Source organism: Selaginella moellendorffii, unplaced genomic scaffold (genome assembly GCF_000143415.4).
Source record: "Selaginella moellendorffii unplaced genomic scaffold, v1.0 SELMOscaffold_67, whole genome shotgun sequence".
NCBI lineage: Eukaryota > Viridiplantae > Streptophyta > Lycopodiopsida > Selaginellales > Selaginellaceae > Selaginella > Selaginella moellendorffii.
In genome coordinates, this window is record NW_003314328.1 from 928,752 (window position 1) to 943,885 (window position 15,134).

The following is a 15,134-nucleotide window of genomic DNA, read 5'->3' on the forward strand; positions in this document are numbered from 1 at the left end:
TCCTCAAAACTTATCCAGCTTCCAGGTTGCCATGAAAACATAGTGTTCTACTTCTCTTCATGGTTTGAGAATGACTTTTTATATATCCAAATGGAGCTGTGCAAGATGAATCTATGAGATGAGAGCTTTGCATGGACATTCACGGAGAAGAAGCTGACTGAGGCAATGTTTCAAGTAAGCAGCTCAATTCTATTCTTTTCTTATGACAGCTCTTAAACACTTTCAAGCACTTACACTCACATGGCCTCACTCACCTGGACGTGAAGCTTGACAAGATTTACATCTGCAATCGTGTCTACAAGATTGGCAACTCAGGCCTTGCCAGTTGAATCGATGGAACCATTTCCATCGAAAATGGCAACTTGAGATATCTCCCAATGGAGTTCATCAACAATGATCACAGCCACCTCGACAAAGTTGACATGTTTTCCCTGGGGGTGACATTCCACGAGCTCACGAGATGCTCGCCACCACCAGCATCTGGAAGGCAGTATCAAGCCATCCACCAGGGAAAGCTCACTCTTCTTCCTGGATTCTCTCTTGCATTCCAAAGTTTCATCAAGTCTCTGATGCATCCAGCAGCAAAAAATCGCCCCTCGGCTGCTCAAGCTCTCAAGAATGCACTCTTCAAGAAGTCTATCAGGAATTGCTAAACTTTCTGGGCTGCTGGATCTAGCCAATCGCAGCCATCTGATGGGGGGGTAACTGTAAAGGGCTTATTTTTTTAACCATGTGTTTGGGAATAATCACACTGATGTTTGCTCCTGGCCAATGGGAGGTGGCCAAGCTGTGTGGGGGAGAGGAAGGTGCAGCAATGCGTGCCACATGCATGTGTTCTGTAGCAGATCTTGCTGGAGTTCCAGCCCTCCTGCTAGAGGTCACGGAAAAGATCCAGTGCTGATCAATGCAATCTGGGATTGTGGGCGATGCCAGTGATCACTGCTGTCTAAGAGACTAGATTTAGATCCAGCATGGCATGGAAGATCGCAATTGCAATTGCGGGGCCAAGATGGCTGAATTGGATGTAGCTCGTGAGGATGGTGTTCCAGAACACTATGCTGCTCTCTTGCACTAGAGAGGAGTCTTGCACAAATGCCTATTCGAGGCCAATGCTGTGATCATGGCATTGTAGCTCGATTTGAGAGAAGATCTGCCACACCTCTGCAACATCCACAATCCAGGCATACACATCGATGATCGCTCTGATCGCGCTACGGTCCCAACTCTCCGGGCTCAAGCGATCAAACAGCACCCTGGCTTCCTTGATCCTCCCGAACTGAGCGTATGCCTCACCTAGTCCTTGAGCATGGAGATTGCGGAGTTGGGCGATGCAAATCGATCAAAGAGGAGCTTGGCCTGCTCAATCCTGCCACCAACGCAAGTGCTGTGACCATGGCATTGATCGTCAGGGCGTTGTGATGGGGCATCAGACCAAAGAGGAGCTGCGCCTCATTGAGATTGCTGCTCCTCATGTAGCCAGAGATGATTGCATTCCATGCCGCCACAACACACTGCGGCATGGAATTGAAGAGTGCACATCTGGCCCCATGTGGCGTGGGCAGAGATCATCAATGTCTACAATACCATGTCTCGATCACGCATGGAATCAAACACTTTTCGAGCATTGCCCACTCAATCACTCGCGAGGTAGGCAGCCAGGGAGTGAGTTCCACACGACCATGTTGTGCGACTCTATGAAATCAAACAAAATCTTTGTGTCCATGGCCAGTCCCTACTGTGCATAAGCTCTGATCATTGTGCTCCAGGAGACAGGGTTTCTCTGTGGCATCACAGCAAAGAGCGCTTGAGCCTCACGGATATGGCCACAAGAACCCATTGCTGTGATCATCAAGTTGTGTCTCTGAAAGGGATTCTCTGAAATATCATGATTGCATCGTTGATCCTCCCAGACTCTGCAATCGCACCCAGGAGGCTGTTCCACAAGCAGCAGTCCCACTCGGGCATCTCAAAGAAAACAATTGCCATTTGCCCATTCGTGGCATTTGCCATATTCATAGAGCTCCAAGAAGTTATAGTTCGTAATGGCATAGAATCAAATAGATCCTTCACATTTTCTAAATCATTTCTTGATGCCAAAACTGATATCATTGTTGTATATGACGAAACATCTCGCTCTGGCATCTCATTGAAGAGGGCATTGGCTTCCTCCAGATGCCAATTTTGGGCATAGCACAAAAGCATCATGTTCCAACGGATGATGTCTCTATGTGCCAGTGCAAGAAAAAAAGTTTTCATTTTATCAACCATTCTGCAATCTGCATAGGCAGTGATCATCATTATCCATGACATGAGACTGTAGAAAGGCATCCCATCAAACAATCACCATGCCTCCTCCAGATCCCCAGCCATGGCAATTGCTGCAATAACAACATTCCAGCTGACAAGATTCTTCATTGGGTTTTTCTGAAACATCTGCCTGGCCTCAAATAATCATGAATAATGATGTTAATGTTTGCTCTTAGCCAATAGGAGGTGGCCAATTGATCAGCATTAATATTCAACCTTTTGTAGTGGAGATTTGCTGTGTTATTTAGATCTTATAATTCTCTCTAAGGAATTTGATAATTTTCTATGAAAAAACAGATGCATATAGTTATTTTTTCAATTCTTCTTTCAAAGTGGAATATAATATATGTTATTTTAATACTATTTTAATTTAATTTTTAATGTAATAGAACTATGATAATCAAAATAATGTTTACTAACTGGGCAGCATATATTGGGCAATGACTAGTGGGAAATAATACTGTTTTTTTTCTTTTTTGGGAAACAAAATTTGGTAGCATAACATTATATTTATGAAACCACTTATGGGGTACGTGCCACAACGTTTGACCTTTCTGCTAGAGCATTCTTACGTCTGTGAGTTTTATCTGATGATCTGACCCAAAAGATTGATATCCCAATCAACTGTCACCCAATGTCTCACTTCACCTGAGTGCTTACAACAATGTTTCTGCTATTGGTCTCTTTTTTTCTGGCAAACCAGAGTATGTTCCACAAATCATGAACATTAGAAGTGATTGCAATACTTGTCCTATTGCTCTCATTTGTGTGTGCATTTGGAGGTTTGCCATTTTGTGCTCTTCAGAACATCTCTAGAGAGATCACAGGTTGGGCGATGACCATTTGCCAAGTTTCAAATCAAAGAAAAACACTAAATAAAAAGTGCACCAAATCTAAGATGTTTGCCTTCAAGAGATGGCTAACCTTGGTTGTCTCCACACAACCTGTGGGATAGATCATATCAAGGATTTGGCACTCTGGAGAGAAAGCATCCCTTCTTGTTGATGAAATCGGTCTAAAATGGTGCTATGCACGGAGGAGTGCATCCTGCGGCAAGAGTGGCCTTGTTTCGTATGTGAATTTCCGAGAAGGCAGACGGACTTAGAGATACGTAATGTACTCTACCACGTAAAGAATATTCTAATAAAATTAAGCATATTCTTTTTTCTCTCTATCACTTTCCTCTGTACACCGCGGAGCGAGCCACGAGAAACTCTTTGAGCGCCTCGACTGTGGGCAGCGCGAGCTTGGCAGCGGGATGCGCGAGCACGGCCTGGAAGAAGTTGTGGAGACGCGGGCACTGCTCCTGGCTCGCGGGCTTCAAGCCCATCACGCCCGCAATCCCTGGGATCCACACCGCGTAGGGGGCGAGCATCACATCCAAGAACGACATTCTCACTCCGCCAAAGAATGGGCCTTCTTCCTCATTGCCCAGCTTCGTGAATGCTCCCTCGAGAAGCTCGCAGTTCTCGATAAACTCCTCGTTCTTGGCGTCTCCACGCATGAATCGCATCAAGCAATCCAGAAGCTGTGCGATGGATCACATCAGGGATGTGTGGCTCTAGAGACGCATACCTTCTTGTCGATGAAATCCGTCCAGAAGCGATACTCTGCGCGGAGGAGAGCGTCCGGAGGCAGCAGTGGAGATTCTCCGCGTTAGACCTCGTCGATGTACTGAACTGAACAATAATGACCGATTCCACAATGGGCTTCCCATTGTGGATGAGAACCGGGACCTTCTTGTGGATTGGATTGGATTCGAGCAGGAGCTGGCCCTCCTGGGGGAGATCATCGTGCTCGATGCCTTTGAGTAGCAATGCAATCTTTACTCGCAGAGAAAAGTGGCTCACCCGGGAGCTGAGCAGCGTCACGCCTTCCATGGATCCGGAATGGATTGGAAAATGAGGTCTCGAGAGAACAGTAGAATTCTAGAATGCGATCAATCCAAACAGTAGTGACATTGTCATTATGTTATCTGATCAATGTTTTAGCTATCAATATGCTCAATCAAGATATGGCTGGAAAAGTGTTATTCATGCAAAGGTTTCTACTTATTTCGGATTAATTCCTTGAGCTTCTCGACCGGGGGCAGTGCGCCCTTGGCAGCGGGATGCTCGGACACGGCCTCGAAGAACTTGTGGAGACGCGGGCACTGCTCCTCGCTGGCATGCTTCAAGCCCATCACTCCCACAACCCCGGGGGCGTAGGGAGCGAGCATCACATCTAAGAAGGAGAAGCTCGCGCCGCCGAAGAAGGGACCCTCTTGTTCACTCCCCAGCTTCGTCAAGGCCCCCTCGAGAAACACGCAGTTGGCGATGAATTCCTCGTTTGCGGCATCTTTGTCGTTCCCGCGCACGAAACGCATCAAGCAGTCCAGCAGCTGTACAAGCAAAGGCGTGAGATCGAGTAGATTTCTCGAGATGTATAGAACATACCTTCTTGTCGATGAAATCGGTCCAAAAGCGGTGCTCTGCGCGGAGGAATGCGTCTTTCGGCAAGAGTGGCGATGTTCCAGGCCAAACCTCGTCGATGTAGTGGACGATGATGGCCGACTCTGCGATGGGCTTGCCCTTGTGGATGAGAACCGGGACCTTCTTGTGAACTGGATTGGACTCGAGCAGGATCTTGCTCTTGTTGCCCAAATCCTGGGGGAGATCTTCGTGCTCGATGCCCTTGAGCAACAGTGCAAGCTTGGCTCGCATCGAGAAGGGGCTGGCCCAAGAGCTGAGCAGTGTTACATCTTGATCACTAGAAGCCATTGGAAATGGAAATCTAGAAGAAAGATCTGGAAATGCGAGAGGCTGGAGAAAGGTTTGTTGAAGTCGCGCTTTATATAGTCCGTGTGATCCACGGGGAGCGAGGAGAGTTCCAGAACATAACTACGATTGACTGGGAAGAGATATTCGAGAAGAGATCTTCGTGAATGTCGGTAGAACACTTAAGTTTTTAACCCGGTTATTCCCAAGCCCACCACCCGGGGCTGTCCCGAGCTTGTTCACTGTTTGATTTAGAAAGATCCTTAGAATCCCGGGATCAAGACAGCAGAAGAATTTGATTTTGTCAACTGAGATCTTGCACTGGTAGATCAAAGCGACCACAGTTTGTTAGACCGAAGCCAAAGATCACGACCGAGTGTCGGTAGAACACAAGTCTGTGAATAGCATCAGGTTATTCCGAGAGCCACCACCCGGTGCCGCTGCCTTTCTCGCCGCGTCCCTGAATTCCCTCGCTCTCGTCTTTCGAGCTTTGTCGCTGAAGATCCTCGCAATGGCCTCAGCAATCTCCTCCCGCTTCACAAACGCGTCGGAGCTCCTCACGTCCGAAACTTCCACCCCAATGCGGCAGCTCTCCGCCATGATCTTGCGGTTGAGCCCCTGCTCGTATATCCGAGGCCAGCAGATGATCGGCACGCCGCTGGAGACGCTCTCCAGGACCGAGTTCCATCCGCAGTGGCTCACGAATCCAGCCACTGCCCTGTGCGCCAGAACTTCTCTCTGCGGCGCCCATGAAACCGCCAGGCCTCGTCCCTTGGTCCGCTCGACGAAGTTCTTGTAGAAGTCACTGTTCTTCACCAGGACTGTCGTGTCTGCTTCGTCCACGAACTGGGGCGGCCTGACTGTGAGCAAGAACGGCACCTTGCTCGCCTCCAAACCGAGCGCGAGCTCCTCGAATTCCTCCTGCGACAGCTTCGCTATGCTGCCGAATGCGACATAGAGGACTGAGTCTGGCTCCTGCGTGTCGAGCCAGTCGAGGCATTCCCTGTCCTCCTTGAGAAAGCTCAGCACGGACTTCAAGTCGCCGTGATCATCCAGCACCGGGAACAAGGGACCGATTGGCAGAAACTTGTCGTTGAAAAGCTTCTTCATCGCGTCCACCACCTCGGGCTCCAGCTCGTGGAATGTGTTACACAGGATCCAGGAGGACGCCTTGAGCCGCTCGGCTCCAGCACGAAAGTACTCAAGCACGGCTTCCGTGTAGTGCCATGGAAGATCAGACTGCTTGATCGAGTCTATCCCCGGAATGTAAGTGATTTCTCGGTCCTCGCCATCTGATTTTAAACAAGACAAAGATTTAGAGCTATAAGAGTTGACAAAGACAAACCTTTTATCGGAAGATCGCCTTCGGAAATAAGCAGTGGGACGTGGTACTCAACAGCAAACCAAGCCGCACTTCCAGGCCAGTAAACAGCGTATGGAATTCCAAATTCGCTGGCGACTGGAGCACACCATGATCCAGCATAGTGATCAGAGATTATGACGGTAATGCGAGGTCCACTGTCATTCAGAGCTTGGATCAAATTCTTGAACTCGCCGCCGAGATCGTAAACTGCTCTTGAAAAGCGCATTAGATCAGCTTCTGCAGCAGCGAGAACTCCTTTCGACAAATCCACCGCGGGATGAAGAGGCTCCAGCCTGATATCCAACTCCGAAGGAAAATCCCATACCTTGATCTGCTCATGAATGGAAACCACGTTGGCGATGGTAACTGCGCATCCGAGTTCTGCCAGCTTCTTGCCGAGGAACACAACTGGCGAAAAGTGCCCCTGAGCAGGATACGGGACGAGTACCACATGTGGTCTGCCTGCAAACATCATATTGTCAATGCAGTTTCTCTAGAAGAAGAAGAAAGAACGAACCTGAAGCGCTATATTTTGGTGGAGTAGGCCAGCTGACACACCGAAGCCCGTTCCTCGCCCTTCCACGTTGGCTTTTTCCGGAAAGAATCATTCTTCCGTCTCGGGGAAAACGAGAGGACACTTGTCGCGGGTTCCTGCCTTCAGTAACTCTCTGGCAGCCTCATCCAGTAGAAAGCTGAAAATCTCCTTCGCAATTTGCACTGCTATTCTCTGTAGCTCCTCCTCTGTGCCTGCCCAGTTTGCCTCTTTACTAACATCTCCCTGGTGAAGGCCTTCGACTGACTGCTGCTGGAGGCCTGTGTTATGGCATATCTCACTCCAAACGTCTCGCAGAAGTCCCCGGCTCGAAGGCTTACAAGACTTCCGAGCCAAAATCTCGTTGACGACGTCGAAGAGAAACCGGCGATGAGATAAATTGTCAGGATTTCCTTGATAGTCTGCTTCCAGCGTCTGAAAAACTTGAGAAATAGCCACAGACCTTCGACTGCCACACTCATAAAGGGGCGGATTCTTGGACGCCAAAAGTACCTTAGAAACGTAGACAAGATCTGCTAGACGAGTATCAGCCACAGGTTTCTCTGTGTTTACTCCCCGATTCGGTGCTTTTAAAAATCGACGAGTTTCTGCAAGACACCACGTTAACTCAGAGAAAGAAAAACTTGTTCATAGGTAGCATTACCTCCCGAGTGTCTTTTGCGAAGTTCCAAAATAGAAGACACTGGACTTGTCTGCTGTGAAGAGAGCAACGCCTCGCTCGCATTTCCAGTGGCCTGAAAAAATTCGTCATCGAGAGAAAGACCACCTTGGAAACCATACCTCTACGATTTCAACTTGAGGCGCCAGTCGTGTATCATAATCTTCAGAAAAGGTACTCTGTTCTAGCGTGTCTCCAGGCCGGTCTTCGTCCACGAGAGCCTGCTTTCTCGAAAGTTTTATTGGCGTCGTTTGGTATGCTGGCGAAGACGTAAGATTCACACTCTCCAAACTTTGGTGGCAACTGATATATCGTCTCAGTGTCGGGGTGGAAGCGTCTTGGATGTCCAGTGGCGTCCGTTCCGGCGACGGCAAACGCGAGCTGACGTCTCTGAAAGCACTCTCCCGAGCCTTCCTGGCGATCTCTTGAGCAATTTCTTTCGCATCCTTGGAGCCATCTCTGAGGCGATGTATAACGAACTCCCTGGCAGATTGCTGCTGCGTTTTGGTTTCGGTGACAGCGTGCAGTACTTTCTCCCTGGCCGGAGAGCCGGGCTCAAACTCCTCCCTGTGAAATCGCGGTTGCGTTTCAAAGACTTTGTTGCTGGTTGTTTCCCGAAAATCTGGAGAGTGCGGCTTGTTGATCATCACCTTCTCGTGAAATTGTCGAGTTTCTCTTGTGCTAGCATGTACTGGTGGAGAACAGGACCATGTTTCTTGTCTTCCCTTTGCCGGACCAGGCTTCAAAACAACAATCCTCGTCGAACCATTGTCAATAGAGACTTTCTTTCGAGTTTCAGCACGTTGCCCTTCATGTCCGTTCAACAAGAGATGGAGAAGAGTTGGCGTCTTCAAAGGCTCCTCATTCACAGGCTCCACTGGATTTTCAAACTGGAGAAAGCTGTCCTTACTCGGCTCGAGAGACCGCATCGCTTCCAAAAGCTGCCGGGATCGGTGCGTAACCCTCGGAGAGTAAGTCGGTGTTGTTCCCTCCCGGAAAGTCTCGTCCAGCACTGACTTTATGGCTCTTGAAAACTGGCCAGCTTCTTGCGACTGTGTCTCACGCGAGAGTTTGCGCGAGACAGCTTCTATCATCTTCGCCCTTTCCAACGAAGAGCCGTTCCTCTTAAGCATGTCACCCATTGTCTCCACCGGCATTGTCTCGAGACCCATAAGTCTTGCCACTACACCGGGTGGTTTTACTTTTGCGCACGTTGAAAGAACGCTATGCTTCGCAGCTGGAATCTCAAAGCCAAACTGGAAGATCATATGGTGAGACACACGAATAGAAAGAAAAAATAAAAACGAAGAACACTCTAAAAGACTTACGGGGATGTCTTCGTGAATCCATCGAGAACTCGAGACTGGACAATCCAGGCTATTCCTCGGAGCTTCGACTCCTGGAAGAAATATCTGAGGGGCTCGATCGACACGCAAGAAATTTCAATGCCGGTTTGGTATACCTTCTCGATTCCTCCTGCAAGATCGATTGGTGCTCCCGCTGGAGAAGATCCCGAATATCGGAGTGCTCATGCCTTGTACCAAACGATAATCTACCTCAAGATCCATCAATCCCTGACATTCTAGCATGCGCGCTTACTTTGGAATGGAGAATCCCTCGCCCGGCGCTCGCGAAAGAGCTCCTCGATCGCGAAGAAAGGAATGATATAACGAGGAAGACCTAGAAAGAAGAAAACGTACCTTTGGAAGAGCGCAAATTGAAAGCCTCTTACCCGCCGCCAAATTTTACACAACGACATTGACCGCTGGTAAATTCTGGAGACTTTTACCATGCTCAGATGTCCCCTAGTACACAATGCGTTATCTCGTGAACAGTGTGACGAATATTCTATTAGGGTAGGAAAAAAAATTAACTTATTTGGAGGAATATTGTACAATGGTTACAAAATATTCTAGAAGAACGTAACTTGGATAATAAGCTAAGGGCTAAATTGGACTTAACTAATAAAACGTGCGTTGATTCTCTGTATTTTCTCCACAAAATAAACCTGTCCCGACACTTTTCTATACTCGAAAGCTTCCCTTGCGATAGTATAAGGCCAATTGTCGACGAGCGCGCTTCCTTTATATAAATAGCTAGCTTGCTATCAGTGTCTCTTCATTTGTGTGGAGAGAGCTCAAGGTTTGTTCTTGCGATGGGATGTCGATCTCACGCCACGATCTCCCAATGCGAGACTGTGCGCCAACGATGGCGGGATTACGAGTTTTGGCCCGGCGCCCACTCCAAGATGTTGAAGGAAGCTCGGGTTGGGGCGTCGCACTCAGTCTCAATCCTAGGGGTTTGCTGATGCCGAAATACTCCGAGATTGCATGTGAATTTTCTTCTCATGCATGCTAAAATTCCGGGATTTTCTCTCTTCGGGAAATGGTAAATTAGGACTGACTTTTGCGGAGAGTCCCGGCGAATGTAAAGAAAGGCGATGATATCGCTTTCCTCATGTCTCGGAGACACGAGCAAAAGCCTCAAAGCTGGAGAATTCACTGTAAGTTCTTCTTGGATTTTTGTTTTTAGCGCTGAACTTCTCAAAGGTTTGATTGCTCCATAGCCAGAAGGAAGCAATGCCGGAGACAACCGATTTGAGCAACTCTTCCTATGGAGAGTTTGCTTACAACTGCGAGGAGGCAAAGCTCGACGTGGATATAAAAAACGGAGGCAGAGTTTCCGTTTTATCCAGCGATAGCTTGCCAATTTTCAAGCACGTCGGTCTTGGTGCTGAGCTCGTCAAGCTGGATCCGGTAAGTTTTAGCTGATCACTTGGATCTTATAGTCACATCCGTGGATTTCTTGCAGCATGCGATGTGCTCGCCAGGATTTTCCTCCGACTCTGCGTACCACGAGTCCAAGTCGTGAACCAAAATGGCAAGAGAGTGATCGATCATATGCTGGAGCCCGGTGTTTACCATTGTTTATTCGAAATAAATTCTAGGGTTTATCATCGCATCAGCGCGCGTTATCCGAAACTACAATAATGAGATTCTTGGCAATTAGGACAGGAGATTTGTTTCTTGGAGTTCCAGATTTCTAGCATCGAGGATCCGTGCCAAACTCTAGATCAATCAATTGGAAAGAGGAAGCTGAAAGAATGGAAAGTTTGGCAAAGAAGCGTGGACGGGAGCAAACATTCTTGTGACGATGTCTCGAATCAACGGAGGGAAATTTTCGAACGCCTGGAAGGTAGAGCCAAACTTTTTGATCCTTGGTGACAAAACTATGCTCTCCAGGACTTTGCTGGATCCTAAAGCTATCACAGCCAATACGAGAACTTATAGTACTACGGACAACACTCATCAGGTCGAGAGATTTTGACGAGCTCGAAGTTCATGTAACTCTGGTTTATTCCTCGAAGACTAAAAAGGTAACTAACCTTTTTAAGTATATTCCTGATTGAAAAGTTATAATAGCGTCATATATTAGGTTAAACACTTGTGCATGGAGAGTAAGACAATAGCATGGGTTTTGAGGCACGGTGCTGTCAAAATGGATTTGAAGATTCGGAGCAACGGATATTGCAGTATCAAAGATTTGCTAGAGATGGACGTGAAAACTGGCGGTGGAATCCCCCTATCTTCATTCACAGTAGCCGACATGATGAGCATGGTAGCCTGCGATCCAAAGCAAAGATTCTCAACTATCGAGAAGGAGGACGGCCAACTTTACATTAGGGCTAACCAAGGTCATACCATGGATGCTGTGCAAACAGCAGAGCTGCTAAGGGAGATCAAATCCGCTGATGAAGTGCCTATGTGCGTCCATGGCACCTTTCGAAACAACTTTAGAGGGATTCGCAAAACAGGTCTCAAGCGAATGAAGAGGAACCATGTACATTTCGCGACTGGTTTGCCTCAAGACGGTGTGATAAGTGGGATGAAGAGCAAATGTGAGGTGCTCATATACTTGGATTTGGCCAAAGCTATGAAGGATGGCATGAAGTTTTTCATGTCCGAAAACGGGGTTGTGCTCACTGAAGGCTTCGACGGTGTAGTTCCTCGCGAGTACTTTGAGAAAATCGTGTACGTCACAAAGGAAGAATAGATTTCGAGGACGTATTGTATAATTATGTCTAGTACAGCAGAATTTGAAAAGCCAAGCCTCACAAACACAAAACCAAGAACATATTAACAATCTTGTGAGCTCAAAGTTCATGTAAACTCGGCCAAGCTTGAGGGACCAGGATGAAGGAACTTCTTTCTACTTGGACATTTTGTCCTGGAACATGGAAGGCAGCCTCTTATCCTTTGCGGAGACAGTCATTTACTACTGTGAAAGACGGTCGACTCCAGCATGTCTGGACAAAAGCTAGCTAGAAAATAGAAAAGAAACATAACGAGCAAAAGATGGAAATACCTGAGAAGAAGAGTGATAGTAGAGCAGCTAGAGCAGCAAGTTTTGCCCATTCGCTCTCGCTCAGCTCGTAGTAAAGTTTCTCGAAGATAGAGACTAATCACGCACCACAAGCGGTTTTAGGTTCAAAGTTCCACCTCTTCGTCATACCTTGAACCAGCGCGAGCGCTTCTTCCCGCTGGTTTGCTCTGCTGAGAAGATCGACAACGCAGTGGAACTGCTCCACTTCGGGGACAATGCCGTATTTGGATGGCATTTCTTGGAAGAACTTCTTCCCTGCCTCGACGAAACCACCGTGGTTAGAACTGCGAGAGCTGTGATACCATGCGGTTTGATGCCAGAGTTTACCATCTCGTAAAACAGTGTCGGCGCTTGGCTTGCGTCCCCTTGCCTGCTGTATCCGGCGATCAGCGCACTCCAGGCCTCGTCACCATCTCCCGCTAGCGAGTCAAATAGCTGGCGAGCGGAAACCATGTCTCCAGCTTTGCCGTGAAAGTCAACCAGGGTTCCAGCCAAAACTCCATCTTCCTCAATGCCTCAACGGTAGATCAGAGCCTTGACTTTTCTCCCAAGGTCTAGACTCGAATGCTGCAAGCTTTCAGCACCGCGACGTACGTTGATGCGTTTGGTCGGCAGCCTTCGCGTCTCATCCTGTGGAACAACCTCAAAGCTCGTCTAGCATCGCCGTTCTCCGCGAAGCCAAGGATCAAGACGTTCCACGAGACCACGTTGCGAAGCTGACCGGTGTTGCCCAGCCTCCCACACCTGGCGTACGCATCGATCAAGCTGCTCGTCATGTAAGCGTGGAAGCATGGTGGACGCGAGAAGAGTTTTCGATAAGATGCAGCGGCGGGATGTGGTTTCCTGGAACACGATCATCCTGGGCTATGGTGAGAACGACGAAGGAAAGATGGCGCTTCAACTCTTTAGAGATTTGCTACACTCTCGGTGCTGCCTACTGGACAGGCTGACTTTGGTGGCTGCGCTTAAGGCGTGTAGCACCCTCTCGACTCAAGAACAGGGAAGGCAAGTCGATGGGAAGATCGTGAAGCTGAGTTTGCTGGAAGCAGAAATGGCGGTGCACTTGCTGGCGAGGCTTTGATCTGGAAGACTTGTACGTGGCAAACTGCTTGGTGGACATGTATGGGAAGTGTGGGAGCATGGCCGATTCTCGCAGAGTTTTCGACCGTGTGAAGCATCGCGACGTTGTTATCTGGAACACAGTGATCTCGGGATACACACAGAACGACGAAAGTGAGGCTGCTCTAGAGCTGTTTGAGGCTCTCTTGTGCGATGGTGGTATTTCTCCAACCAGCTTGACAGTCGTCGCGGCTTTCAAGGCTTGCGGCAGTCTTGCAGTCAAGAACAAAGAAAGGGATCGAACGAGAGCATTGGAAATCACCATAGTTGTTCATCGTGAAGCTGTGACGAAGCTGGATGCCTCCGAGTGGGACAGTTTGCGTACATGTTGAGAAGAGCGTTGGCCACGAAGATGTTAAAATCAGATCCCAGTCCCTCGGCCGTTCCATAGATCGCCACACCCGTTACTAGAAACCTGAGCTTCTCTTGTGGATTCCGAGCTTCTTCCTTGGCTGCGAGATTGCTACAGGCCTGGAGAGCAGCGACAACACTCCAGCTACCAAGCTGACAGACACCATCTTCGTAAACATCTCGAGAGCTAGCTCCTCGTTCTCACCATCCTATGCGTAGTCGAGCATCAATACGTTCCAAGAGACCACATCCCGAGTTTTCATCCTGTCGAACACCTCTTGAGCACGCACCATGCTCCGGCACTTCACGTACATGTCGATGAGAGCATTCCCCAGGTAGACGTTGCGATGGATTGCATCTATTCCCATCCCAGCCTCAGCTTGACGATGAACTTCCATGCCTCGATGCAGCGAAAAAACATTCACCATCCTCCCATCAACTTTCCGGCCTTCTTCGGCAAGAGTGGAGCACGCAGCGAGTGCAGCGGCAAAGTTCGTGAGTTTGCTCCGCAGCACTATTGCATCGATCGAAAGAGCTGCAAGGCCACCTTAGCCTCGCCATTCTCCGCATAGCCCGAGATCAAAGCGTTCCAGCACACTGCGTCGGGGCGAGGAATCCTGTCGAAGGCCTGCTGTGCTTCCGCTACGCTGCCACACTTCATGTACATCGCCACCAAGCTACTGACTACGTGAGAGTCCGAATCCTCACCACTTTCTTTCGCGTTCGCGTGGATTTGCCGGCCTCTTTCGACATCTCTAGCTCTCGACTTTAGCGCCGCGTGGCAAGCGCTACAAGATAGATGGCAGTTTGAATCGGAAAAGCCAAGCTGAGAGATCTTTCACAGGATCATCAGCAGCTTACCGACGAGATAAAGATACGAGCGATTGCCATCCACAAGCGTCCCAAGCCCGAGGCTCATAGCCAGCCTCCCACACCGTCTCCAAGTCGATCAAACGCAGCCTCCACTGCTACTGGCTCTTCTCGCGACGTTCTGCAGCAGAAGCTGGCCGCTGATACTGCAAGGCCTCCATGGTGATCCTGTACGTGTCCGTCTCGAGCATCACCTTGCCCGCGATTACACCTTCGGCCTGGTGACACCAGGCCAGAAGCTCGACGTAAATTGATGCGTTTGGTCGACAGCCTTCGCGTCTCATCCTGTGGAACAGCCTCAGAGCTCGTCACCGTTCTCAGACGTTCCACGAGACCACGTTGCGAAGTTGGTCAATATCGCTCGAGAAAACTTTGCTGGAATCCGCCAGACTGGAATGGTGTGAATAGATATTGAACTTGCAATTCTACGTTTCACATAGCCTGGCTGCCACTACTACTGCTCCCGTTCTCTGTGTACATCAAGCAGTGATTTAGATAATAATCATGAATAAGAAACCATAGCTTACTCTAGTGGCTCTGATTGCTTGGATTTTTTACTTGTCGTTTCCTTTTCTGTATTGGATTCAGGTAGCGTTGAGAAGAGGCAAACCTCAGAGAGGTCTGCCTCTTCTCCTTCTTTCACACATGAAGAAGAATTCTCACCACCATAAGACATGCTCTGGCTCCTCTTGTTTTCTTCTTTCCTGCGTGAGACTCTGTCTTGGCTGCTTTCGGAAGTTACTCTCTCCTAAAATTCCGTCCCTGCACTACTGA

General features: G+C 48.7%; 3 protein-coding genes across 4 annotated transcripts; 1 reads left to right on the forward strand and 2 right to left on the reverse strand.

Annotated features, from left to right (window-relative positions):
• Positions 1-3,285: 3,285 nt before the first annotated feature.
• Positions 3,286-5,279, reverse strand: LOC9649890 (glutathione S-transferase U19). Of its 2 annotated transcripts, XR_002990172.1 has the most exons (3): positions 4,743-5,262; positions 3,883-4,687; positions 3,452-3,835 (listed from the first exon to the last, which is right to left on the reverse strand). XR_002990172.1 is itself a non-coding variant. In XM_002985410.2 (2 exons), exons 1-2 carry the CDS (start codon positions 5,064-5,066, stop codon positions 3,482-3,484), a joined length of 678 nt encoding a protein of 225 aa, XP_002985456.1. In that variant the 5' UTR covers positions 5,067-5,279; the 3' UTR covers positions 3,286-3,481. The 2 variants fall into 2 exon arrangements, 1 of the variants encoding a protein (XP_002985456.1); XM_002985410.2 differs by lacking the exon at positions 3,883-4,687 and having other exon boundaries at positions 3,286-3,835; positions 4,743-5,279.
• A 63-nt stretch (positions 5,280-5,342) lies between these two features.
• LOC9653027 (linamarin synthase 2) lies at positions 5,343-7,129 on the reverse strand. The gene is made up of 3 exons (XM_002985411.2): positions 6,944-7,129; positions 6,409-6,888; positions 5,343-6,355 (listed from the first exon to the last, which is right to left on the reverse strand). Exons 1-3 carry the CDS (start codon positions 7,032-7,034, stop codon positions 5,430-5,432), a joined length of 1,497 nt encoding a protein of 498 aa, XP_002985457.2. The 5' UTR covers positions 7,035-7,129; the 3' UTR covers positions 5,343-5,429.
• Positions 7,130-10,216: 3,087 nt separating this feature from the next.
• Positions 10,217-11,690, forward strand: LOC9653028 (tRNA 2'-phosphotransferase 1). Its single transcript, XM_002985336.2, has 2 exons — positions 10,217-10,393; positions 11,073-11,690. Exons 1-2 carry the CDS (start codon positions 10,217-10,219, stop codon positions 11,688-11,690), a joined length of 795 nt encoding a protein of 264 aa, XP_002985382.2.
• The last annotated feature ends 3,444 nt before the right edge of the window (positions 11,691-15,134 follow it).